The 27,935-nt window shown below is 58.2% G+C and overlaps 1 protein-coding gene across 1 annotated transcript in view; it reads left to right on the top strand.

Annotated features, from left to right (window-relative positions):
- The first annotated feature begins 7,034 nt into the window (after nucleotides 1-7,034).
- TMEM132C (transmembrane protein 132C) overlaps nucleotides 7,035-27,935 on the top strand; it is a 94,286-nt gene continuing 73,385 nt past the window's right edge. Inside the window, exons 1-2 of the mRNA XM_036277305.1 lie at nucleotides 7,035-7,119; nucleotides 20,752-21,679. Of these exons, the coding sequence (XP_036133198.1) occupies nucleotides 7,035-7,119; nucleotides 20,752-21,679 (1,013 nt within the window). The remainder of the gene's footprint in view (nucleotides 7,120-20,751; nucleotides 21,680-27,935) is intronic.

Here is a 27,935-nt window from a genome sequence, read left to right on the forward strand (position 1 = left end):
TAGAAGGACCTGGCGGCGCGGAACGGTGGGGAGAGATGTCCGTCAGAGGCCCTCATCCTGGAACGTGACTCTTCAGTGAGGCTCTGGCACTGAGTCAGTCAGGGGTTGGCCTTTAGATGTCAGCAGCCACCCCAATGCCTGTTCTTCCCATGTCTGCTTCTAGAAGTCCCCTCATGAAGTCCCCGAGTGCCCTGCGGCGCTGAGGGTGAACCAGCCAACTCCATTTCTTCATTCATGACCGAAAGATGTTTCCTCTGCTCATCAGCCCAGGCTCTAACTCATAGTCTCCTTGATGACCACACATGGCGCTCACTCACTTATTCAACACGCATCCAAGGTGCCAGGCTCGGCGCGAGGTGTCGGGGACCCAGAAATGACAGTCTGTGCATTTATGAAGCTCGGGGTGCAAGATCAGGGCAACGAGGAGTCACAATCCCTGCGCTGGACACAAGTTGTCCCCAAACAGCTCACCTGGCCTCCGCGGCCTGAGTTCCCTCATCTGTGACCCAAGGGGTTGGCAGTCCCCTCTGTTTCAAGGCCGTGCCTGCCGCACAGAGGGAGGGTTGAGGTAGCTGAGCTTTTGTGGGTTTCTCCAGAGGGCAGAATCGTGGGGACCGGCTTGGAGAGTGCGAAGGACCACTGTTCGCCGTGGCCCAGCGGTGGCCACAGTTCCGTGGACATCTGGGAGGCCGTGCGGGGAACCTGCAGCGAGCGGGCACCCGAGAAATCAGAGGGCCGGCCTGGCCCTCGCTGTCTCTTTGCCCTCAGCAGAAACAGGCCTTTAGAAGTGGGGGCTTCCAGGAACAGACGTCTCCCTTGGTGGTCCCGAGCGTCAGTCGGCACGGGAACGGGGGTGGCCAGAGAGCTGGGCCCGCAGCATCTTGAACTGCTTCCCGGTGTCTGAGGCTCTGCAGAGACCGGAACACATGTTCCCGAGCTCGGCCTCCCTTTACGGAGCTGCGGCCCCGAGCCAGAGGGAGGGGCAGGCCGTGCGCCCCCATTGCCCAGCCGCCCCCAAGGGGCTCGGCCCAGCCTGAGGACGGCCACGCAGGGTCGCTCCTCTCGGCCTGTCCTTTGGGAGAGAGGCCGTGTTTCCTCCTGAGGACGCAACTGTGTCCCAGGAAGGTCAGGCTCCGGGATGGTGGGAGCTCAGCAGGTTTACGCCACGGGGAGTGTGCGCATCAGAGGCAGGGACGGGGGAGAAGGCAGGAGCAGGAGCGAGAATGTGCAGGTGTCTGACCTGGGGGGCGTCTGCCCCGGGGGTGTCTGCCTCAGGGGGGTGTCTGCCCCGGGGGTGTCTGCCCTGGGGGTGTCTGCCCCGGGGGTGTCTGCCCCGGGGGGTGTCTGCCCCGGGGGTGTCTGCCCCGGGGGTGTCTGCCCCGGGGGGTGTCTGCCCCGGGGGTGTCTGCCCCGGGGGGTGTCTGCCCCAGGGGTGTCTGCCCCGGGGGTGTCTGCCCCCTGAGTGTTTCTGCCCCAGAGGGTATCTGCCCTGGGTCCCCAGGCAGCTTGGCTCTAGATCCCATGCCCCCCCCCATGACGCTGTTGTCTCCATCCACACTCCACTGCTTACTCATGGGGGGACCAAGTAAGGGGACCAGGGGAGGTGAGATTAGGGGAGCGAACCAGGTGAGGGGACCAGGGAGCAGCAGGGACACCTCAGCTCAGAACCAGCCTGAGCCAGTCCCAAAAGCAAAGTGTACAAATGACCGTGACAGTCGACCATGGACAGGTCACCTGGAATTCAGGAGGGAAGCAGATAGGACCGGCAGGTGGGGTGCAGGGAGGGGCCTCCCGGATTCTCCCAGACCCTCAGGCGCCGCACACGCGTGTCAGCTCGCCTGGTGCCGTGTGTTCCGGGGCGGCCGTCCCAGCCGGGGTCACCGGGGCGAGTAGTCGGAAGGCAGTCAGGAGAGCGGCTCCGGTACGCCGCCAGGGGCCTTTCTGCGCCCTCTCTAAGTCGGGGTGCTAGAAATACGCACCCACAGAACCCTAACAGGGCCATGTTTCCAACATGGGCTTTGAACCCAGGTGCAGACTTCCCTGAAACCCACGAAAATGATGACTGTTATTTCGGGGTGAGCTCCCAAACGGCTGCGAACACAGCCCGTGGGGCTCCCCAGCTCTCCTCCGAAGACGGGAAAACAGGAGAGTGACTGCGTGTCTGAGGGCGCCCTGGGACCGTGATGGGGCGCACTCAGCCGGGGCGTCTTTCCCGACCGAGCCGCCCAAGGAGGTAAAACAGGCGTCCTGAGAGTCCCAGGAATGAAGTCGCCGTTTTCTCTGAGTAACATTTCATCCTCTGCTCCGAGGGTGAGTACATGGTTTTAATTAAAACCTCCACGCTGTTAAAAGGCAAATCGAATGTAATTATTTTCAGAGCTTTTCCAAGAGAAAGGCCCTGTCAGAGCCTGCTGCCCCCCCGTCACACGTCGGCCCCCTCCCGTGGAGTAAGCCCTGGCCAGCTCCCGCCTCGAAACAAGCCCACGGGGGCGGAGCGGGAGGGGGAGCTGGACGGTGGAGGCGGCTCCTCTCAGGGGGCGGCCGTGGGGGTCCACACCGCTGGGTTCCTGTCTCAGGTCTGCCCCTCGCGTGGCTGCCCGGTCAGGGGCAGGTTTATGTTGTTTGTTAATCCCAGCCCGAGGATATTTTTCCATTGATTTTCAGAGAAAGTGGGAGAGAGGGAGGGAGGGAGAAACATCCATGTGAGAGACACATCGATTGCCCGCCTCCCACCACCAGGGCCAGGATCGAACCTGCAAACCCAGGCACGTGCCCTTGACCGGAATCAAACCCGCAACCCTTTGGTCTGCGGGCCGATGCTCTGACCGCCGAGCCAAACCGGCCAGAGTGACGGACAAGGTTTTCCATCTCTTCACCTCATCTGTAAAATAGGATGATCACACTTCCCACAACATAGGGTTCAGAATTCAGAAGACTTCATATCCTCCAGCTAGACGCTGACGGAAATGAAACTACGACCTCAGAGAGCCCGGACCGCCCCTCGCCATGTTCACGGCAGCGTGTCCCCAGTAGCCGAGCTACGGAAACCACCTGTCCATCGACGGACGGATGGACGAAGAAGGTGCGTCTGCCGTGAACTGCATTCAGCCACAGGGAGCCTTCTTGTCCGGCCGGCGCGGCTCAGTGGGTTGAGCGTTGTCCCACGGACTGAGAGGTCCCGGCCGATTCCCAGTCAGGGCACATGCCCGGGTTGCAGGCTCGATCCCCAGTGGGGACGTGCAGGAGGCAGACCATCGATGTTTCTCTCTCACATGGATGTTTCTATCTTTCTCTCCCTTCCTCTCTCTCTAAAACAAAAGCAAAACAATGAAAACGCATTTAAAAAAGAAAGAAAGAAGGAAATCCTGCCGTTTGCAACCACACGGATGGACCTTGAGGGCACTGTGCTCAGTGAACTAAGTCTGACGGAGAAACACCATATGATCTCACGTATGTGTGGCATCTCAAACCATCGAACTCACAGCAACAGAGTAGGCAGTGGTTGCAGGGCTTAGGGAGCGGGGGAAATGGGGAGACCTTGGGCAAAGGGCGGACGGAGCCACCCCCCCCCCCCCAAGCTGAATGACAGCGTGAGGACTCGCGTTAACTGTGTTGAGTGATACGCTTGAAGGTTTCTGAGAACAGGTCGTAGAAGCTGCAACAGTTCCGTGAGGGATGGTGGACTAACCTGTCGCCGTGACCATGTCTCCACGTACACCCGTACCACCTCATCACATCGCGTGCCTTGAGCCACGCCGTGCTCCACGGAGCCTGTGTCTGGCCGAGGCTGGGAAGCGTTCAGGAGACCCGGTGGCCAGGTGTTTGGACGTTTGGGTAGCTTCGCGTGAATACTGAATGCAATTGCTACCTGTCCCCCAGGTCTCATTCTTACCACAGGATTCCATCGCACCGTCACTAGTTTACCCACGGAGCGTCCATCTTCGCTCTTAGTTAATAAGTGACTTTGCTAATTTATTTATGTTTTTATCCTCTCCCAAGGACATTTTTGCATTTATCTTCAGATAGAGCGGGAGGGAGAGAGGGAGGAAGAGAGAGACACATCGACATGAGAGAGACACATCGACTGGTTGCCACCTATGTGACCCCAGCCGGGACCGGGGACGAACTGCAACCCAGGTACGTGCCCTTAGCGGGAACCGAACCTGGGTCCGCGGGCTGACGCTCCAACCGCTGAGCCAAACCGGCCAGGGCAGCGACTTTGCCAATTCCAAGATCAGCGTTATCATCAACCTTATTGCTCTTGCCCACCAAATCCACACCCTTCGGTCGTCTTTTCTCGTAACCCGAAACCAAATGGTGTCTGAGACCCAGACATGTCTGCGTGCCCCCCGAGAGAGCCACGGGGTTCCGGAGCGCCATGTGAGCAGGGACTGTGATTCCCATTGAGCTCTCACACCAAATAAAATGCAAATCTCCCGGACGGCCTCCCCCGCCCCCCGCGCCCCCCGCATGGTGTCTGAGTCTCCTTTTCACAAGGCGTCTTTAAAAGCCCAGCCCCCTTTGTGCAGATGGGGACGGAGGTGGCCAGGCCGGCCCGGGAGGGCTGTGATTTATACGTGAAGGCCTGTCACGCGGTGAAAGGGAAGGACCACTTTTTCATTTTGATCAAATGTGAGGTCTGAGAGCCTCCCACGGCTGTGAACTCAGCTGGACCCGGGGCCCAGATGAAACACATTACCCGCTTTGTTGCAGAGACAGTGTTTGGGAGGGCGCCCTGAATACCGAGCGCACAGAGCCGCGATGTGGATGTGAGCTCCTGACTGGGGGCCCTCCGCCCTCCCGCGAAGGGTGCCGGGGTCCTCTCCTCGTGGGGCCCAGTTCTCCTGATGGCCTCACCCCTGTCCTCCTGGGTGTGCCTCTCCTGGGGGCGCCCCGGCCCTGCAGCCTCCCGCCAGCCTGGAGGAAGGGGGTAGAGGGGTGCAGACCGTTCTCACCCCTCCGCTGGGCAAGTGCACAGGGCGACCTCACCGGCTCCCCTCTGCCGTCCTGCGGGGGAAGAGACACCAGTGTGTCCCCAGAACAAGCAGTCGCACTTTATGACCGTCCAGCTCCCCAGCCCGCCAGGGTGTCCCCGGTCTCCCCCAACTGTCCCACCTCCTGGAGAGCGGGGCATGAAGCAGCCTGTGTGTCCCTCGGTGGCCTGTTCCAGCCTCTGGCATGCAGCAGGGCGGCCCCATGGGAGAATCTGGGGGTGCCCCTCCTTCTGGATCTCAGAATCCTCATCTGCGAAATTCGCCGATCACGCTAGACGTGTTCTAAGACCCCGGCCAGCTTTGTGTATTTAATGTGCATGTATTCGGCACCTACGATGGGTGGGTACTGCCTTACGGAATGGGGACGTCCTCTGGAGAAGCAAGGGGGGGTCCTGCGTGGTGCTTCTGCCGACAGAGACAGAGCATTGGCACGTTCGTCGAGGGCCCAGGTGAGGCAGCAGGAAGGAGACCAGAGGTGCTGCGGCAGAGGCACCTAGAGAGGGGCTCGGGTTCAAAGCTCCTTCGCGTGGTGTGGGCGAAGGGCTTGCTGCAGAGGAGACGTTGAAGCCGAGACCCCAGGGAAGCCAGGCAGCCCGTCATGGGTATTCCGGACGGAAACGCAGGATGTGCAAAGGCCCTGAGGCACGAGGGGAGAAACACCCATGGGCCATACAGAAAGACTGGGACTCGCAGAGTGGCCAGGACAGGAGGGAGCTACGCATTTGGAGAGGCCCACAAGGTCTGATTCCTGAGGGTTTTGGAAAGAACGCTGGTCTGTGGCAGGAACGGGGGACCCGTGTCCCCCCCCTGGGGTGCAGCCCCTGAGCAGGGCTCTCTCCAGATGCTACATATGTACGTCCTCTGTCCTGGGCTCGTCATGCCAACTGGCCGTCTTTAGGGGAGAACACTAGCTTTCCTGGTGGGTTGATTTTAGCCGCTTAATCTAGGTGGCTGTCCCTGTGTCCCCCTCCTCCCGCCCCAAAGGATTGGAGAACGATGCTGTGTCTGAGTTAACGCAGCCCCATTACACAGGCCCAGCTCGGCATCTTCTCGGCAGACGCTGCTCCCGCCCTGGACAGTGACATTCGCTCGTGAGCCGCACCGGAAACCTCGAGGTCACCGCCACACCGCGCCCGCCTCCCGCGGTCACCACGCCCTGCAGGCGCAACCGTTCTGATCCCTCTCGCACCCCCTCTTCCCTAATTCCATTGTTTTGTTCCGCTTCCTGGTATTCCCCGCCTGGGCATTTATCTGCTTTCTCTCTCTCTTTTTAAAGAAATATTTACTTTGACATCATATCAGACTTACAGAAGAGTCGTGGGATACGCAAAGAATCCGATACACCCCCAAATGCATGTGCGTGTCTCTGTCTCCACATGCACGGGTGTCTCAATAGACACACACGTCAGATGTAAAATATACATGCCACCCACATTTTTTTCGCAACCACTGGAGGGCGTTCTGAGGGCATAACGCTGCTTCCCACCAAATGCCCGCAAAGCAGAGGCGTTGTCTTACGTCATCCCGTACGACCCCAGTCAGGAAATGACCGCTGAGGTCACGTCGCGGTCACCCTGCGGGGCTCACTCGGATCTCTCCGGCTGTCCCAGCAGTCGCTTTTCCAGCCCAGGAGAGGCCCGGAGGAAGGGTTGCCTTGAATCGTGACGGTCGGTCCCTCGTTCTCTAACCCAGAGCGGGTCCTGGGTCTTCCCCACGCACAGTCTCCCACGTCAGAAGGGCCCGGCGGCCACTCCCCGGTGCGCCCTGTGCGGTGGCTCCTTCTTCGTGCTTGGACGCAGGTTGGGCTCTGTTGGCGGACGCCACACGCGGGGTGTGTCCTCAGCGCGTCTCTCCAGGAGGTGTTCGCTGTCCTCCTGTCCCCTCCCGGCGGGGTGATCGCTTACCTGCCAGGTTTTTTCCGCTGGGAAGTCCCCGGGTGTCCCTTTGTCCCTGAGACGTGTTTTCTTGGGAAATTCGTCAAAACTACGGAAAGATCTTGTCCTTCCTCGAACTGTTCCCTGTCCGTGTTCTCCCCTGTGGATGCCGTTTGCCCGAAAAGGTGGTCACTTCTCCCCCGTGGTCACCGTGGTGGCGGCGGACTTCGAACTTCGGCCGAGTTTCCAGGGTCAGCCTCTCGCCTGCCTTCCACCTTTTTCTGTCTTTTTCCCTAAGAAAGAGCTTTCTCTCTCCTCCATCTGTCTGGTGGTTTATCCACTTAATCCGTTCCTGAGTCCTGTTCCAGCTCAAGGCCGGCAACCTCTTCAGATCAGCCATTGGCCTCTCGATCCACATCCCACTCCACCCGTGGGTTCTAACTGCCTCCGTGGAGTTTTTACCAAAACACGGACCTGAGCCCCTTCCCTGCCTCTGGTTCTCTCTGTGGTTTGGCCGCCTGGGCCGTCCAGTTAGGGTCTTAGTACTGGGAGGGGTGGTGGTGGGGGCCGTTTTCCTGCCGACTCTCTACCCCGTGCACTAGTTTGGGTTGAAAATCGAGAGTTGGGTGCTAGGCTCTGTTTATTCCTGATTGGGTTCACATTTAAAAAAAAAAATTCTGTTATTGATTTTAGAGAGAGGAAGGGAGAGGGAGGGAGATAGAAACATCGATGCATCGATGAGAGAGGACATCAACTGGCCGCCTCCTGCACGCCCCCCGCTGGGGATCGGGCCCACAACCTGGGCATGTGCCCTGAGCGGGAATCGAACCGGCGACCTCGTGGTGCAGGGTCGACGCTCAACCGCTGAGCCACACTGGCCGGGCAGGCTCACAGTTGTTAAAGGGTTTTCCTTCACTGAAGCTTTTCACCCCGTTCAGTATCCACCGTGTACCGTCTGGGGAGCCCAGGCTCAGAGTGGCAGGTGCCCGGCTGGCACGACGCCGCGCACCCCGGCAGTGCGGGAGAACCCACACCTCTCTGCACCCGTCACCTGACGTGTGCCTGATGAGCTGAAACCGCTCCCTTTGGGCCACCGGACGGGCCTGGCTGGGCTGTGGCAGGGGAGCTAACGGTGCCTTGCTGGAGGCGCAGGTGTGATCAGGGCGAGCTGCTGACTTGGACCGCGTCCCAGCAAGGACGAGACGGCGCCCAGCGTGGTCCAGCGGGAGCCTCTCGGAAGAAGGGGCCATCGACTGAGCTGTGGGCAGGGTCAAGGGACCGTCGCGTTCTTGTTTCGGCAAAAGAGCCTATTTACGATCTATCCCCCTTTTTTTTGTGAGCAGCACCTGGATTTTCTTCCGGGGACCGTCCCCCCCTCACTCCATCTATGCAGCTGACCTAGTCTTGGCTCAGTGATCCAAGACTGTCAATCACAGCCTGCATCTCTCCGGCTAAAGTGATTGGTCCAGAGATGGGCAAGTGACACAGATTCAACCAATCACAGCCATCCTGGCTTTTCATTGGCTAGGGGGAGGGAGAGACCCGATCTTCCCATTGGGAATGTCCAGGTGACAGGTCGTAAGGCCCATCGGCTGGTCTCTCTCCCTCCTTGTCCCCCTTTAACCAACCTTATTGAAGTACAGTTGACATCTCCTAAAAGTCACTCACGTGAGGATACAGTTCAACGACTTTCAGTCCCCGCGTGTGTGCTCCGGGCACTTGAGAGCTGGTTGCAGGACTGTTGCATGTACAAGAAGCATCTCGACGTCCACTCAGGTTATAAATTACACTCCAGGGCGGGGGAGAGACGGGGACCGAGAGGAGAGAGATCGCAAGACGAAACGCACACCAGAGCGCGCCGAGAGGTTACATTCGCGGGTGACAAAATCTGACGAAGATGTATACGAGCAATTATTCCCAGCCAAATTGGTCACGTGCTCCCTACGCCTTTGCTCAATAAACATCTGAATGCCCATTTATTAATCTCGCGTGCTCCCTCTTGCTCAAGAAAAAGAGACTTACAAAGATGCTGACAAGACAGGAAGATTAAATAAGTTAAAATAAGAAGAATGGAAGCGGAAGCGTGGGCTGGGAAGGAAGCTGACGGAAAAGCTTCGTAAACAAAATGCGAACGGGAGGGAGGACGTGTGCGTGATTACCGGGGACTGGCAACCAGAGGAGGGGGGAGGGGGGCTTCCTCTCTGAGAGATGGGGAGGGCGCGTTTACAAAGCCGCTCGCTGCTGAATTTCTCCCTTGAGCTACTCAGTCCACAGTGAAAGCCACTTGATGGGAATCAGAGTGTCACGTGCTGAGAAGGTAACATGCAAAGAAGCCGAGACTCTACTGATGTGGGGGAGGCAGCCCTTAATGAAGAGTGTGTGTGCATGTGTGTGTACGTGTGTGCGCACGCGTGTGCATGTGCGTGTGCACGTGTGTGCGCATGTGTGTGCATGTGTGTGTGTGTGCATGTGCGTGTGTGTGCATGCGTATGTGAGTGTGCGTGTGTGATCCCAGGAGAAGTGATGGATGGATCTGAGGCATGAACCACTCGGGTGAGGCATCTCAGGTGTGTCCAGGGAAGACAGTGATGACCGCGGGGTCTGGAGTGCAGGGAGCAACGGGGAGGTTCAGAAGGTGGGTTTGCAGAACCCGGCGAAGGCCAGGTGGTGCTGGGCCTCGGCGGCCACCAGGAGTTTGGATCCCGTTCCGGGTCGGAAGCCCGGGTTAGCCGAGTTCTGCTCTGCGTGTGCCCTTTGGGGAAAGCTAGGACGATCTCGCTGACTTCACGGGGCTCGTCCTCAGGAAGCCGCCGTCGTTGCGAGACCGTCTGAAGTCCCCAGGGATGGGCTTTCAGAAGGAGGCGAAGCGGAGACATACGCAGTCGCCTGCCCTAATTATGTCCCGGGCTCAGAGTGACCAGGTGCGTGGCGGAAGACGGTCTTTCCCTCTGATTTATGAGGGTCTCCGGGTCCACGTTCTGAAACTGCTGATGGAATGTGTTCTGGAACATTTCACTGGGAGCCAGAAACTTTTCTTCTTGGCTCACAGTAAAATTTCTCTATTTCGCGCAAGACCTTGATGGGGGTGAGGGGGAGCTTTCAGAATATCTCTTAGGATAAAACAGTGACTGAAACACCAACAGAATCATGTGGTACTTGTTCCTATAAAAGGGAAAGTCAGGGACACGGGCTTATAGAATTCAGGGACTGAAAATTCACGAACGTGGCGCCTCGGACAGGGTGCAGGGCGCTCAGGGCTTCTGTGTCAGCGTGTGACTCAACTAACAAAAGTCCGGTCTCATTGTGAAGCTATTTGGAGGCTTTGGAAGCGAGAGCAGCGCTCAGACCGCAGAAGGCGTTCGAAAGGTCTGTCAGGGGAATGAATGCTACTTCCCAGATGAGAACACCCAGTGCGTGAAGGGTATTAACCTCATTTCACGTGGACGACAGAAAACGTAAGAGTGACCCGCCACAGGCCCCACAGTGAGCGCGGGACTTCTTCCGTCTGCTTTGTCCTTGCGGCTCTCGGTCCCGCCGCCCTTCCCGTGGTGTGCGCTTGCTCTGTGAAGATGCGTGGTGGTTCTCCCGCATGGATCCCCGAAACCTGCCGACGTCCAGGGCCGTTGAACCGTGGACACAGCTCCTTCCCTGAAGCTGGAGGGAGAGGCCACCGGCCTCACGGAACCAGGAGCGTTTCTCTTATCCTCTGCCGGGATGCTTTTCTGAGTATTTGTTCCAAGGATACATCGAAAGCCTACGCACCACGGAAGATGTGACTCCGTGGCACCGCCCACTGGTGTTTTTCCAGTGGCAAGTGTTGGCCCATTCGAAGCAGGTGAGCTCCTTAGAATAGCAGGGGTGAGAGGGAACCGCGTGGACAGAACAGACTGGGCTTGGATCGACCACCTAGAACGCCGTGGAACAGAACGTGTGTGAGGTGGATACGTGGGTGTGTGTGGTCTAGTCTCCATGGGGACGCCCATAAATGTCCCCACCGTCCGCGTCGTCTCCGCACTGTGCAGCCGTGAAGGGGGAAAGCATCCCGACCCGAGGGTTTCGGTCCACGGAGCGTGGCTTCGTGGGTTCTGAGATCAGTGGACCTCTCTCTGGCACCTGGTCTTTTCTCCTCGAGAGCAGGCCGGTGTCTCCTCCCGGGCTGGCAGCGAGAGGCACGAGGGCCACCCTGAGTTCTCGCGTCCCCAGCTTCATGTCGTGAACATGCTCCCTGCCCACCTCCTTCCCGGGGACAAGTGCTGTGTGCTCGGGCGACATTCAGAACTGGGCTCGGATTTCAAGAACGCTTGGCGGTCACCGCCTCTGTCCGTGCCTCAGTTTCCTTACCTGTAAGGTCTCCGTCTCTCAGACCTTTCACACGATTGTTGTCTTCTCAGTGAGATCTTCTCCGGTCACCATGGTAAAATCACAGCTACCCCTGCCCCCGCCCAGCAGCCCTTATTTCCCTCAGAAACGTCTATCCAAGTCTGACCGGTACGTGCTATGCTTATGGACCTTCTTTTTGTCGTGTTCTGCCCAGAAAGTGGGCTCTAGGAGCCAGAGTCTGTGTCTTTGGTTCACAGCCGTATCCCCAGTGACCGGGCAGAGGGTCCTTGGGGCCTCCTACCAGACGTGTGTGTGAATTAAGTTAGAGAACCTGTACGAGGCGTCCCAGCAGGTCTGGCGAGACGCCAACGCTCCTGCCTCCTCCTCGCGTCTCCCGAATGCGTCTTCCGTCCGCAGAAGGGCGGTGACACCTTGGGTATCATTCCTGCCCGGGAAGAACCCAGAGAGCTGTAAATAACATTGTAGCCCCGAGTGTTGTTTCCGCGCCCCACCGTCTCTGAGGCACAGCGGCTGGTGAGAAATACATGCTTCCTGACATTCGCAGTAATTATGTTTTCCGACGTCGCTGCGAACGCGGGGCGGTGGCACGAGCCACCGCTCGGAGGGAGATACAGGCTTGGGTTTCTCCGGGCCCCTGGGACAATGTTCTTATCAGCCGATCGATACGGAACCTGATTTTCTGTGTTTCTGTCTGAAGACACCTGCTTTGATACAGAGTGTTCATTCATTAGCGCCGATCAGCGCTGGGACGCAGGCCCAGGGGCCCCCCTGCCGCCTGTGTTTCTCCCACAAGCCCCCGGCAGCCGCTCGGGTGCTCTGAACAGCACTTTAGAAAAATCACTCGCCGGGAAGCACAGCGGATGGAAAAACAGAGCAGGAAATGGGCCGTGGAAAGGACGCGCGTGGACGTCCAGGCCGGGACTGCACCAGGAGGGCCGGGCTGTGGCCGGAGCTGGGACCGCGCTGCCGGCCCCTCCTGGTCCGCGAATGGCCGTGAAGCACCGACACTGTGGCCCGGACCCGCCAGAGACCACGGCAGGTCTCAGAGGTGGTGGACACGGGTCCCTGGGACCAGCAGAGCTGTGTGTGCACCCAGCCCCATGCGGCCGGCCCCTCACTGCTTCTCTGGACGCCCCCCCCCCCCGCCCTGCTCCTCTGGACGCCCCCCCCCGCCCTGCTCCTCTGGACACCCCCCCCCTCCGCCCTGCTCCTCTGGACGCCCCCCCCCCGCTCCTCTGGACGCCCCCCCCGCCCTGCTTCTCTGGACGCCCCCCCCTCCCTGCTTCTCTGGACGCCCCCCCCCTGCTTCTCTGGACGCCCCCCCGCCCTGTGATGCTTTTCTGGATGCCCCCCCACACCCCAAGGCAGCCGACTCGGAACCAGAAGCTGGACACAAGGGCCACAGGCCTCAGGCGAGGAGAAGGGTCCCCGTGGGGCACTTTCGAAAGGGCTTAAAGTAACAAGGACACCAACCCCCGTGGGTGTGAGCATGGAAGTCTCTCTATTCTCCATCGCCCCAGGGAGTAGCTTCGACGGTCTCCTGCACCCCACCCCCGGAAAGCGCCGTTCTGAAGACCCCTCTGTTGTGGTCCCCGGGCCCCTCCAGGGATGGAGAAGGAGCTTCCCAGCTGGGAGGCCAGAGGGGACCTAACACGAGGGGGGGCATCTGGCGGCCACCAAGGAAGACACACGCTCACGTGGCTGAAGGAGCAGACCCTCAGTAGCCTCCTCGAATCTCATGAGCTGGGGTCGAGGCGGAAGCTCTGTCCCATCGCAGGAGGAAGCGGTCTGCCCAGGACAGGGGGGGTCACGAGGGGGAGAAGCCGTCCCCCTCTGTCCGCGTCCTGCAGAACACCCCTCAGCACTCCTCGCCCAGGGGTCCTGTGTGTTCTGGGACACAGACGTCAGACACGTCGACCCCGTGACGCCCTGGCTAATTGCCGGCCGCCCGCGCAGACAGGGGCCCACAGAAACACGCAGCAGGAGCTGCACGCGTCCGCGCCTCCCCCCCCCCCAATTCTTTGCCCACGAGGGGTTTCGAATACCATGTTGTTAGAGGTAGAGACAGACAGTGCCAGTGGGCGAAACGTCCTCAGGGTGACAATGTCCACTGAGCACCGGTGACCTGGCGCTGAAGTCCTAGAGTCATGTCCTTGCAGCTCATGGCGATGGCGATGGCCCGTGTGGCCGGGGCCGCGGCCCTGGACCCAGGCCACTCTTTCTGTTCCTTCCTAAGCGGAGGTCGTATTATGGGGAAATTTGCAAGGTACAAAGAGAGAGAGAATCAGCCCTGGCCGGATTGGCTCAGCAGTTAGAGCATTGGTCTGCGGACCAGGGAGTCCCGGGTTCGATTCCGGCCAAGGGCGTGTACCTCAGTTGCAGTTCATCCTCGGCCCTGGTTGGGGTCGTGCGGGTGGCAGCCACTCGATGCGTCTCTCTCACATCGATGTTTCTCTCTCTCTCTCTCCCTCCCACTCTGTCTGAAGGTAAATGGAAAAATATCCTTGGGTGAGGATTGAAAAGAGAGAGAGAGAATCACACAGTGAATGCCCGCGACTTCATCGCCCCGTTTAATAACGCCATTCACCGCCCTGCTAGCCGCCTTTCGAAGGCTGTCCTACAGTATTCCCTGGCGAAAAACCAACACTCCGATTTGATCTATTTTTATCTGTTGCGAAACCGTCACCCCGAGATCTAGTTAACATCCATCACCGCACAGAGGTACGAGTTTTGCTCTCGTGAAGCCATTGGCCAATCTCCTGCCGGCAGGCGGGCCAGCCTCATCTTGCCCCAAATCCAATTTCTGCAAAGAAACGAAGGCTCCAAATGTATGGGTGTTCTCTCTCATTTCAAATGATTGGCAACCTTTCCCCCTCCCCCCGTCCGAAACCCGAGGCCACAGCAGCCCCTGCAGTCCAGGGTGAGAGCCCCCCACCACGGAGCTCCCCCGTGGCCCGCCCAGCCTCCCCAGGTGACGCACAGGCTGTTGGTGGACAGCCACGTCCGGGCCGTCCGCACGGCCTCATTACTGCTGCCCCCGGGGCTGCTCCGAGGGCCGCAGGGAAGGAGGTTAATGGCCCCGTGGCCCACGGAGCCCCCTGCCTCCTCTGCTGTTCTGCTGTCTCCGCTGCCCTGGTTTGATGCCATGACGGGGAATATCTTGTTTCCACTTTCTTATAGTGTGTTGTCTTCACACGTAGCTTGAGGACAACGGTGGCAGCTGCCTCAGCCCACAGCCTGAGAGCAAATTTGCAGGAGGCTGCTCTAAAGACAGTCCACACAGGCAGCCAGCGGAGGTGACAGGAGGGACGATGTCAGGCGCGGTGGGGCTCCGGCTGCCAGAGCCCTGGGAGGGACAGTGGCCGGAGACGCCGGCTGGACATGCCAGGCCCTCGGGGCTGGGGCCTGCGGCGCGGGGGTCACTGCCGGGTTTGCTGGGCTCCCTCCTTCACTCATTCCGTACACACTTCCTGCGCCCCCAGGTCCCATACCTGACCTTGACCTTGGAGAGGCAGAACTTTCTTCCGTGGGTCTCTCTGTCTAGCAGAAGAGACAAGCAGAGACCGGCAGGCATATAATCCTCGGGGGGGGGGGATAGCCGTGAGGACGTAAGGGGGTGCACCATGGGGACCCATGCAGGACGGGATCACGAGAGACAAACGTGACTTCGGTCTTCTAGTGTGCCTGTTCCTTGTTTCGGCAACTCCGCCATCGGGAACGCATTTTCGACCTCTACCCCGAGACTTCTCGTTAATGTAATCGCCCCCGCACCGGCGAACCAACAGCCGGAGACCGAACTCACGGGCCAGCAAGACTCACGTGTGGGGTGAAGCAGCGACCAGAGGGGACGCGGGTGCTGCGTGTTCTCGATTACCTGTCATTAGGGGCGGGAGGGAGACAGGTCAGAGGGAAGAGCAGGTGTGAGGCCGGCTGTGAAGAGGGAGGAGGGGCAGGAGCCGGGGGGGGGGGGGGGCGGCGCCTCCAGAAGCTGGGAGAGACCAGATTTCCCCTTCCGTCCCCAGAGGGAGACTCTGCACCCCTTCATTTCAGACTCCCAGCCTCCAGACTGACGTGTGTGTGTCTCCAGGTACTGATTCTGTGGTCCGTGTTAGAACAGCGACCAGAAACTAATGCACCAGCTCATAGGTGGGGGTGAATTCCTGCTGGGGGGCCTGGCTGGAGCCCCTCCGACCCCTTGTGGATGGGGAGCTCCCAGCCCCAGGGAAGGACGGGAGCGCAGGACTCAGCCACGTGGCCACCACGCGGGCCCCTCCCCACGCTCAGTGCAAGGGCAGCAGTCACTGCAGTTGAGTGGTACTCGGCCGGGTACGCCTTCCCTCGTGCCAGCCAGGGCACCGTTCTCATGCCGGTGACGTCTAAGATTCCAGGCGTTTTAGCGAACTTGACTTTGAAAGGTGCGCGGCTTAGTTCTGTCTCAAGGGGCCTGATGGAGAAGCACCTGAGAAGATGATGGGGTTCTCCCGAGCAAGGGGGGCATCCCCGCCCGGGGCGCAGAGGGGACTCCGGGGCCTGCTGTTGTCAAGGACGAAGATGCTGTCCCTGACATTGCAAACCGCTCCGTGGATTTCAGCCGGGGAGAGTTGGCGGCCTGTTCAGAAGAGGCGCCGAAATGAAATAATCCATTTATCAAGGTGCCTTTTGTTTCGAGAAAAAAGCAGCGACGCGGCATATTTAGCGGAGAGGGGCACCCTGCGTCCGGCGAGCGTCAATAAATCACGCAGGGGAGGAGGCGCCCAGGCCCTCGGGTGGCTTCCACGGGAGCTGCAGCACGGGGAGCAAAGCACCCACGTGGTTTCCTTGGGGTGCGTGGGGGTGTCTGATGTGGGGGACCCCGAGATACAGGCCCAGCAGAGGGAAGCACCGCTGCGGTTTCCACGGGATGCGTGGGGGTGTCTGATGTGGGGGACCCCGAGACACAGGCCCATTGGAGGGAGCATCCCCACGGTTTCCTCGGGGTGCGTGGGGGTGTCTGATGTGGGGACACCCGAGACACAGGCCCAGCGGAGGGAAGCATCCCTTGGGTTCCTTGGGGTGCGTGGGGGTGTCTGATGTGGAGACACCCGAGACACAGGCCCAGCAGAGGGAAGCACCCCACAGGTTCCTTGGGGTGTGTGGGAGTGTCTGATGTGGGGGACCCCGAGATACAGGCCCAGCAGAGGGAAGCACCGCCGCGGTTTCCTTGGGGTGCGTGGGGGTGTCTGATGTGGGGACATCTGAGTCACAGGCCCAGTGGAGGGAAGCACCCCGCGGGTTCCTCGGGGTGCATGGGGGTGTCTGATGTGGGGACACCCGAGACACAGGCCCAGCGGAGGGAAGCACCCCACGGGTTCCTCAGGGTGCGTGGGGGTGTCTGATGTGGGGACACCCGAGACCCAGGCCCAACGGAGGGAAGCACCCCACGGGTTTCTCAGGGTGCGTGGGGGTGTCTGATGTGGGGACACCCGAGAACAGGCCCAGAGTGCCTGGGACTCATGCTTGCTGACGCTCCCCCTTGAGCCAGATGTTTCTCTCATCCAGTTTTTCTTTGGCGAATTATGGGCATCACCGATTCTCCTTCACCTCTCCGTACCCTTAAAACCTTTTCCCTCTAACAGATGAACGTGATCGAAATAACGGTGATGACAGTGTTACTGTTGCCAGATACATCCTCCTCCTCAGGAGTAGCAGTATTATTGCAGCAACAGAAACTCCTCTCAGTTGTTAGGCTGAACCGACATGCTGGGCAGCTTGCTTGTTGCCGGACGGGAGGCGGCTCGGGTATGATTTCCATGATCAAGATGAGGATCCCAGCCCTGGCTGGTGTGGTTCGGTGGTTAGCGTGTCAGCCCGCACACAGAAGGGTTACGGGTTCGATTCCTGGACAAGGGCACGGACCTGGGCTGCAGGTTCCATCCCCCACCCCAGTTGGGGTCGTGCTGGAGGCAGCCACTCGACGTGTCTCTCCCATCAATGTCCCGCTCCCTCTGCCTCTCTCCTTCCCACTCTCTCTAAAAATCAGTGGGAAAACATATCCTCGGGTGAGGATTAACAAAAATAGACAGGATGAGGATTCTGAAGCTTATACGTTTAAGGTATTAGTAAAAAACAAAAACAAAACCCTATCTGGTTTCCGTGCATCGGAGACATGGATCCGTTTTATTTTGTTGGATTCTTGGGGTGACCTTGATGGATAACAGGGTTTCACGGGCAGTGTCCTGTGCTCACCACCCAAAGTCCAGTCTCCTCCGTCACCGTGTACTTGACCTCTTTACCCTCTTATCCATCCCCCCGGGGACCACCACTCTCTCGTCCTGTCTGTGAGTTTGTCTTTATTTATTTGTTGTTTTCAATTTTAACTTTTTTTTTTCTAATGTATTGATTTGAGAGACAGAGAGAGAGAGAAACATCCATTTGTTGTTCCATTTATTCGTGCATTCATTGGTTGATTCCTGTATGTGCCCTGACCAGGGATCGAACCGGCAACCTCGGCGTATTGGATGACATTCTAACTAACTGAGCTACCCGGCCAGGGCTGTTGCTTTCAGTTTTATACCCCCTCACAGGAGTGAAATCATATGGTTCTTCTTGTCTAACTCAGCTCACGTAGCATGATGCTCGCACGGTCCGTCCGTGTTGTCACAGAGGGCAGCTCTCGCCCTTTTTCATGGCTGAGTAGTATTCCACAGCATACATGCAGCACATCTCGTTGTTGTCTTTGTCTGACTTCAGGAACACCCTGAGCCCTAGGATGCTCGTCCTCCCCTGGGCTGGGGATGGTTTAGTCAAACTACTTCCTCTGTGACAACCGCTGTCCCTCCGACCGCCACTGAACACCTTCTGTGTGAGTCCGCTGAGCTCTGGCTTCTCAGCCTTGGCACTGTCGAGGTTTGGGTGGGACACTTTTCGGTGGTGGGGCCTATCCTGGGCACAGCAGGGTGTTGGCAGCATCACTGCCCTCTGCCCTCTGGATGCCAAGCACCCCTTCCTCCCCTCCTTGTGAGCATCCTTTGTGGAGAAGCACTGACTTAGACTAGTCATTCCACCACAACCTCTCCTGCTGACCCCGTCCAGGGCGAGAGCTGGCCCAGCCCACCTTTCCTGGTGGGCTCCCCACCCGCACGCCCCAGGGCACAAGCCTGCACTGACCCTTGCTCCGGCCCCCTCCCAGCTCTTCCCAGTCCCTCGTCGGCCCCATCCTTCCCATCGCAGCTCAGACAGAACCAGCCCTGAGACGCCGCACGTCCCAGATTGAGTGTCCCGATGGCAGCGATGCGTTACCTGGGCTGAAAGGGTCATTTCCTGGTGCTACTCTGTCTGGATGCTCAGTGACATGGACGTCTCGTGGGTTCATTATCTCAGAATCTCAAAAACCCAATTTCCGGTAGCGGCTCTGCCCGGAGCCCTCCGGTGAACCACTGAGGGGGGACGTAGCATCCCCACCGCTGACAGGCAGCACCGATAAGAAACCGGAGCGGCAGGAAGGCAGGCGGCCGATGCCCGTGCTGTCAGCTGTGGCCAGATCGAACGGGGCGGCTGTCAGCGGGTGCCCGGGGCCCCTCTCCCGAGGTCTCAGGAAACCAGGATTGGACTTTTCCAAATCAATAATAATTACTCACTAATCCTGCCCTTCAGGGGGCCGTTGAGTGAGCAGATGAACCAGAATAAGCGGGCGGACATTTGTCAGTGCTGTGTTGCGGCAGCCGAGAGTGGATTCCTTGTAGTCAAGAGATAAAGTGTCAGAAAAGACATATGGCCAAGGCTGGTATCTACCTCTGCTTCCTTCACCCACTGGATCAGGGCTCCCAAAAATTGGGACGAGTTTACGTGATACACACAGTGCTGGAGACTGTGGGGGCGCAGGTGGCGCTTGGCACAGTTCCAGGGGAGCTATTTCATGAGCACATGGTTGGTGTTGGAGGTTCGTGGACACGGCGGAGGCTCCCCGAGTCTCACAAAGCCGGGATAGCTCTGCTCTCCTCCACGTGGTCTCTCATCCCCCAGGAGGCTGGCCCGGGCTTCTTGTTCCTGGTGCTGGCAGGAGTCTGCAGGGAAGGTAGTGGACGTGCCGATGCCTCTGGAGAACTGGGTTCGGAATTGGCACATTGGCACTTCTGCCATATTCTGTTGCCAAAGCGAATCACAAGGTTAGCCTGCATTCAAGGAGGGGTCAATAGACTTCTCCTCCCAAAGGGGGGATTGTAAAGTCACACACAAAAGGTGTAGATGCAGGAGGATAGAGGGAGCTGTACAAAGGTACTATTATATCCTATATTTCTGGTTCTGCCTACCTATCTACCTTTCTGTCTACATTTGTATCCCTCTACCCATTCATCCATCCATCCATCATTTATTCATTCATCTATTGATCATTTATTCATTTTTCCATCCATCCATCATCTATCCATCCATCCATCCATCTATCCATCCATCCATCATCCATCCATCTATCCATCATCCATCCATCCACCCATCATTTATCTATCCATCCATCCATCCATCTACCATTCATCATCCATTCATCCATCTATCCATCCATTATTCATCCATCCATCCATCCATCTATCCATCCATCCTCCATCCATCCATCCATCCATCATCTATTCATCCACCATCCATCCATCCATCATTTATCTATCCACCCATCCATCCATTCATTATCCATCCATCCATCTAACCATTCATCATCCATTCATTCATCTATTCATCCATCATTTATCTATCCATCATCCATCCATCATCTATCCATTCATCCATCCTCCATTCATCATCATCCATCCATCCATCCATCATCCATCCATCCATCCATCCATCCATCATCCATCCATCATCCATCCATCCATCCATCCATCCATCCATCCATCCATGGAAACTGAAGCTCCAAGAAGATACATACCTGCCCAACATCATGTGGCTGTCGAGTAGATCAACCCTACATCTCTCTATGGCCAAACTTCATGTCTGCAACCACTGTTCCAGACCCGACTGTCTTCTCAATAATGTCTGCCTCTTTTAGCTCAAATTAAATCTCTCTTGAACTGGGAAAAGTCAGAACTAGGTCCTGTAAGAAAGCGTGAGCAACATGCAGTTGGCTTCCCATGCAGGGTAGAGGCCGACCTCTCGCAGGACGAGAGAGCCCTTAGAGAGGAGGCAGCCGACGGCGAGCCCACCCCAGCTCCACTGCAGAGCAACAAACTCGGCACTTGCTCTAAACCAGCAAGAGATTGTTTTTTAAGGCATTTTGTTCTTGTGAAAAGACAAGAAAGTAGAAAAGAGCGGTCCTTGTATTCAGGAAGGGTGAAGCTCGGTAAGACAGCTCGCTGAGAGTCGCTTCCCGCCGTGGCCTGTTCCCCACAGGTGGGCCTCGGAAGCCTAGGGCTGCCCTTCCGAGCCCGCGGCCCACTACCCTCTCCAAACCCACGCGTCTCCTGGTCTCTCCAGGCGCAGGGGCTGAATGCATCATGACGAAAGCATCTGGTGTGGCCGTTTGTCCATAGGCTTTTACAAAATCCTGCAAGTCGCTGAAACAGTCGATGACTTTTGAGCGACCGTCTCATTTTCCTCTCTCCTCTCGCTTGTAGTGATCGAGGGCCGTGGGGTCGCCGACACCATCCAGAGGTTCTCCTCGCTGCCGCCCTACCTGCCCGTGAGTTTCCGCGTCCTGAGAGCAGAGACCTCCTTTCTCCTGAGGGAGACGCACCAGGACGCGACGCACAACTCCAGCCTGCAGTCCAGGGTGCAGTCCTTCTTCACCTACAGAGCCGAGAGGCCCCCGCTCTTAAATGCCAGCTACGGGCCTTTTTCTGTGGAGAAGGTCATGCCGCTGGACTTGACCTTGACTTCGAACTTCCTGGGCCCGCCCGATAAGTTCAGTCTCAGCTGGAGGCTGAAGGCCCACGTCCTTCGGGACAGGATCTACCTGGGCCGGCCCACCGTGCAGGTACTGTTCCACTTGGTGGGCCGGGACTGGGCCGAGCGCCGCCCCGGGGAGCAGCTGCCGTGCCTGCGGGTGTTCGCGTTCCGGGAGACCAGGGAGGTGCGGGGCAGCTGCGGGCTGCGGGGCGAGCTGGGGCTGTGCGTGGCCGAGCTGCGGCTGCCGGCCAGCTGGTTCAGCACCCCCGCCGTGGTGGCCGGGAGGAGGAGGCCCGTGGACCCGGCCGAGGGCAGCGCGGTGGAACTCTACTACACCGTGCACCCGGGGGACGAGCGCGGGGACTGTGCCGGGGGCGACGTCAGGAAGGGCAACGCCATCCGCCCCGGGAAGGACAGCCTGGAGGACACCACCTCGCAGCTGCAGAGGATCGGCACCGTGGGCCTCTACCAGGCCCAGGACAGCGGGGACCAGCTCAGCCAGCTGCGTTTGGATGGCAACGTGGCCGTCTGGCTGCCCTCCCGGCCAGCCAAGCAAGGAGACGTGGTCACTGCCTACATCACCGTGGCCAGCAACTCCACCGTGGACTTCTTCATCTTGAGGTAGGTGTCCAGACTGGCCCACGCGAGTTGTGGCTGCCCAGTGGGCGTCGGGACCGGATGCGTGGGGGTGCAGTCGCCCCTCGCCGCTTCGCGAAGCCGCGAAAGTCGAAGTGTGAAGTGGTGAGGGACGACTGTGCATAAAGAGCCTCCTGCTTTGCGGAAATTCATTTCCCGCGGTAGAGCCTGGAACCGATGAGCCACGATAAACGAGGGCCGATGTATGTATTCATGGAGAGTCTATTCTCCCTAACTTCAGGGACCCTCCTGCTTTACCTGGAGGCCAAACTGCTCGCCTGCCACCTGCCTTCAGCAGGTCCTCTCCCCTGTGTGCTGGGGGAGGGGAAAGAGCAGACGGCGCCTGCACGGGACACAGGACACAATGAATCCCTCTTCTGACCTTGAACTGCCCTCGGCCTCAGAGGGGGGTGTGATCTTCCTTTAGCTCCGAATTCTTTGGGCCACGTGCAGGTAGGGTCTGCGTGGAAGCACGCGGTCGGGGGTCCGGGCGTCTCTGTGAAAAAGGCCAGGGAGGGCCCCTGTCCCGCAGCCGGCGGTCAGGTACGGACGGTCAGCGGCTGGGAGACACCCAGCACGTGAGCCCGTTTCGGCAATGACGGGAGGGACCTGCCCCCCAGAAAATTATTCCGCAGAGGTATCCTGTCTCGTAAAGATAAACAGGCACTGCGTGGAATCCACAGCGGAATACCCCACCCACCTTCGCCCCGGCGGGCTCGTAACTGCCCCAGACCAGCAGGGCCGCCCTGTCACCGAGGAATGCGTGGTGTCTGAGCACCGTGAACACGGGGGGCGGGGGGCAGTGGAAGCAAGACGATCGGAATCGGGATCTTTTTCTATCATCGTCAGGAAGGACTTGGGTTGGGATCGCAGCTGCGCTCAGGTGCTTCTCAGAACAAAAATTAATCACTCGAGGAACGAGTCTCCCGGGCAGACCTTTGCAGAATAGCTTGTTGCAGCAAATCTCAGCCCCGCTGGACTTCTGGCCGCGGCCGCCCGCCCGCCCGCAGAGGTCGGCTGCTGTTCCAGAGGGCGGTCCGCGGTTTCGGCCAGTTGCTCCTGCTGCGTCTCGTGTGCCTCCCGGTTTGAGTCATCCTCTGAAGTGTGTCGGCATCCTGACCGTTTGTCTCGGGGTGCTGGAGTGGACTGATTGTCCCGGACAGACCCCGTCCCTGCCCTGGCAGTGCCTTCGGGATGATGGAGGACGTCAACGGCATCGAGTCCGGGGACCGCAGGAGGTCCCACCTCTTACACAAGAGGTCAGGTTCACCCCTCCCCCCGGCATCCTCGGTCCCCGGGGTCGGCCCGTGCCCCGCTGCCTGCCGGGGGCTCGTCCGAAAGGGGTCCACCCTGCTGCTGGGGCAGGAGGCTCACTATTTAGATAGAGGGACCAGGTTTCCCTTCCCGCCTTGATGGAATGTCGTGCTGACGTGTGTGCAACTTCGTGAATATACTAACAGCACTGAAGAGACCATTTTATTGTTATTTTTTTATCCTTACCCAAGACATTTTTTTCTTTTTCTTTTTTTTGCATTTATCCTCAGATAGAGCGAGAGGGAGAGAGGGAGGAAGAGAGAGAGAGAAACATCGATGCCAGAGAGACACTTACTGGTTACAACCCGCACGACCCCGACCAGGGCCGGGGACAAACTGCAGCCGAACCCAGGACTCTCTGGTCGCTGAGGCCGACTGACCACCCAAGAGACAATTTTAAACATAACGCCCCCAGCCCTGGCCGGTTTGGCTCAGCGGTTGGAGCGTCGGCCTGAGGTCCAGAGAGAACCTGGTTCGGTTTCCGCTAAGGGCATGTACCTCGGTTGCAGTTTGTCCCCGGCCCTGGTTGGTCGTGCAGGTGGCAGCCACTCGATGTGTCCCTTTCACGTCGATGTTTCTCTCTCTGTCTCTTCCTCCCACTCTATCTGAACAAAAGGTGGAAAAATGTCCTCGGGTGAGGATAAAAATAAATTAATTAATTAATAACCACCCCGCCCCAAGGATACCAGGAGATTATGTGGCAAAAGAACGGTTGTCAACTTTGAACTCTCCTTGCAGCCTCTAAACCAACCGCATGTTAAGCCTGGAACCACCCCCCCTTTTTTTTAAATCGAGATGATGGAATATTTTTCCTATCACATGACCAGACCTTGAGCTGCCCCTCCCCCACCGAGCAGTGTTCTCAGGGTCCTGCCAGGCTGGGCCTTCTCCACAGGGACGTGTGTGATGAGTGGACACGACCAGAGCTGGGGCCAGCTGGCTGAAATCAGGCGGAGGGGCCGAGTCAACGCCACAGCTGGTCCGAGGGCACGGACGACTGCAGACAGGTGGAGGGGCCTGAGCACACCCCAGAGTCTCAACCAGCCGGTCCCCAAACTGCCCTAGACCAATGCAAAACCTGGTGAAAACAGTGTGTTTTGTTGTTTTTTTTCTTTTGTTTTTCTTTTTCTTGGTACGTGCCCCTAGCAGGAACCAAACCCGGGACTCTCTAGTCCGCAGGCCGACACTCCAAGCGCTGAGCCAAACCGGCCAGGGGGAAAACGCGGTGTAAATAAGCAGGTTCTACGGCAAACTCCCGCATGCACGCGGTGGCTGGTTGGGCGGGCACACCGCCCCTCGGACACACGGCCTGCCCGGGGCAGGGATGCAGCCAGTGGGGGCCACGCCTTCTCTGGAGGGCGTGGCCATATTGCCACGCTGGCCTGTGGCGCATCGGAGCTGGTGAAATTAGGATGGTTTCTTTGTTACTGATGGAAGTGATTGGAGATGCCCGGCTGGTGTGGCTCAGGGGTTGAGCGTCAACCCTGCATCAAGAGGTCACCGGTTCGATTCCGGGTCAGGGCACATGCCCAAGTTCTGGGCCCGATCCCCAGTGGCGGGGGGGTGCAGGAGGCGGCCCATCGATGTTCTCTCTTAGCGATGTTTCTGTCTCTCCCTCCCTCTCTAAAAATCAATAAAGAAAGAAAAAGAAAATGATCAGAGGTCTTTCTTTGAAGCCGGGGCTAAAGTCAGTGAGATTTGTTGGGCGATGACAGTGTGCGGACTGCGCCGTCTCCCTGAGCCCTCAGAAAGGCCCTGGGAAGTAGGTATCGTTATCCTCACTATTGTTGTTTTTCTGTTACTGTTTCCTCATGTTGTGGAGGAGGAAGGGGCGGCATTGAATGTTGAGGGACGGTTCCAACGTCACCTCGCCAGTAATCGATGGAGCTGGGATTTGAACCCTGACGAACTGAAGGGCTGTAGCAGCAGTTTCTTCATAACAAACCACCCTGGAAAAGGGGGGCTTCGAAGCAGAACTGTGTCTTCAGCACGTGACGCTCTGGGTCTGTGGCCGGTGTTGTGCTCAGCTGGACGGTTCTTCTGGTCTTGGCCGGGCTCCTCGTGTCTGAGATGACCTGTCCGTCGGCCCCGCGGCTGGGAGGACGGGGCCTCCGGGCCACTTGTATTTCATCGTCCAGCGGCCTCTTGGGCTTGTCCACATGAGGTCCCGGGGCTCCATGAAAGAGAGTACCCAGAAGCTAGGTTATGGCGTAAAATTCATCCATCATTTCTGCCATCTTCGCTTGGTCCCAAAGCCATTCATGTTCCCCTCCTCATGGGAGGGGCTTCAGGGTCGCACGGCCACGGGACTCATTCCAGGGGACACTCATGGCCGTGTCTGCAGTCGGCCACCAGGGGTCACCTGGACACGGATTCACAGCCTTGGTTCCTCCTGCGTTAACCAGTTCCTGGAACCAGGGCTCGTACCTGTCGGGGGTCTGCTCCCTGTTGAGCCTGCACGGAATTGTAGACTCACCGATTTTAGTTAAGAATCCGGTTTTCTCTTTTCTAAAATCAGATCTGAAAATGAAGTCTACCTTTCTACTCCCCTAGTTTGGAGCCAACTTGTGGCTGCTTTGGGGAAGGGAGGGGAGCGTCTGTTCTCCGCCCCAGCCCCGTCCTGGCTCTGTCCAGGCCCCCCTGAGCCCCGAGGCGGTTCCACGCGGTCCCTGCGCTAGAGGCCCTGGGGCGGTGGACTCCGCCCGGCTCCATCCAGTTAATTTGTTCACCAGGTCCTCTGCCACAAACAGACCCGGGAGCTGCTCGTTTGTCCGGGCTCCGGGTCTGTTCTCAGTTTACGGGGTGGCTTCTCCCTCCGGACGCCGGCGGAACCGCAGGCTTGTGTGCCGCTCTGGTGGTCCCGTCGCGGAGACAGGTGCGGCCGTCCGGGAGCGTGAGGCACTGTCTTGTGAGGGCTCCGAGCGGCTCCGTGCCCGTCGGACGGCGAGATGAGCGCGGCATCTGGAGCTCAGGGCCGGTCCGTCCGGTGTCTCCCCGCAAAGCAGCGGACGGCGCCCCGGGAGCAGCCCCTGGTAGAGGCAAGGAGGTTCCCCGCGAACTTCACCAGAGATAAGACACAGGGATGCTCGCGAGCAGCACGGAGGGAACCGCCTAAAACACGGAAACGCATTTGCCCTGGCGAGAGCGGCTCAGCGGCTAGAGCGCCGCCCGCCCACCCAAGGGTCTCGGGTTCGAGTCCTGGTTCAATCCCCAGACCCAGGCAGGGTGCGTGTGGGAGGCAACCAGTCGATGTTTCTCTCTCTCCTCTCCCTCCTTCCCTTCCACTCTCTCCAAAAAAAAAAAAAAAAATCAATGGAAAAAGTATCCTCAGGTGAGGATAAATAAGATAGCATATTTTGTTTATGTTATTTTGAGTGAAATCGATAAAAAATAATTAAAAATAAATAAATAAAATGGAAACGAGTTTTTAATACTCAGTAGATTGCAGAAGCTCCCCATGCAGTAGCCACAGTGCCCATGAAGATCTGGGGGATCCCTGTCTGCCTACGGAGGGGTGCAGGGCCCTGAAGTGTACAAGCAAATGTCTAAAAGTAGCCCCAGGGTGCAGAGGCCTGGCCAGCAGGACCGTGCACGAGAAGAGCGGACCAGGTCTGCCAGCCCGCGGCCCCTCACCACGGGGCTACCGAGCACCTGGGCTGGGGGTGGAGGGACTGAGTTCGAATTGTGTTTCATTTCATGCATTTCGTGTGAGTGGCCACGTGTGGCCAGTGGCTGCCGTACTGGGCGGCACGGAGCCTTTGGGAGGAGGCTGACCTCAAACCCTGACCCTGGGTGTCCCAAGTCTAGGATTCATGGTAGGGTGAGCCCAGTTCCTTTCGTAGGGGGGACCTCACCACGGACGGGGCTTTGAGGTCGGGCTGGCTCTCAGCACCGTGTCCCCCAGCCCCTCGGCGGACGGGGTCAGTATCCGTGCCTGGGGCATGAAGAGGAAGGGACCGTGGCATGCCCGGCGTTCGGGGAGACCGGTCTTGCTGCGGGTATGGTCAGCACACCACCCCCTGCGCTAGTTACTGCCTGGACACCCCGCTGTTGTTTGACTGGTCGCCACTTACTTGAATACGTATAAGGAAAGTACAGTCGGCTATGGAACAACCGACGCCACAGCTAAGACCTAAAGCGAGAGATGGAAGGAAACCAGGTTGATTTCATTTCCAGAGACACACAGATACGGAACTGGCCGATGGTGGATCCCCAGGAACGGAGACGGCGTCAGCGCGGGTGTGACGGGAGCCGGAGAAACAATGACGTCGACGCTTCGTGCCCTGACCATCGTCGATCTCTCTCTCTCTCTCTCTAGACAGGGCACATGTCTGAAAACATAAAATCTGTCCTTCAAACCTTTGTGCCGCGGAGTGAGCTCCCGTCTTCTCGTTCCATTTGCCTTCTCTCGTTCTCCTTGGGAAGGGAGCCGAGAGCATGAATATTCATGGCCCTGTTGAACAGGATTTTTATTGAAAACAAAAATGGATCTGAAGGTTTCCCTTTGCGGCTCTTTGGGGGGAGAGGAGAGAACCCCCCGAAACAGCTGTATCAGAGCTGTAGGTTCTTTGCCATTTACTTTTGCTGAGGATGTAGATTTTGGCTACTGAGGTGTTGTCCCCTTTGGGGGGAAAACAATCTTTTAAAAAGTATTCTATTTGCGCATACAATTCCATTTCCTATCCGAGTGTCAGAGGAAGACAGGATAAGATGATTAATGAAAAGAGGGTAATTTTTTTCTTTTCTGGTTACCCCAACTGAGGGAAACACACACACACACACACACACACACACACCAGAATGAGACAGGTGAGGACTGAAAATGTGCCTTGGATGTCTCTCCAGCCCCCTTTGCCCTCTGATTTCTAGAAAATTGATCCTCTCCCTCCGTTTTAATTTGTGTGCGTCTCCGCCCCACGCCCGCCAA

Source organism: Molossus molossus, unplaced genomic scaffold (genome assembly GCF_014108415.1).
Source record: "Molossus molossus isolate mMolMol1 unplaced genomic scaffold, mMolMol1.p scaffold_m16_p_22, whole genome shotgun sequence".
NCBI classification, from domain to species: Eukaryota; Metazoa; Chordata; class Mammalia; order Chiroptera; family Molossidae; genus Molossus; species Molossus molossus.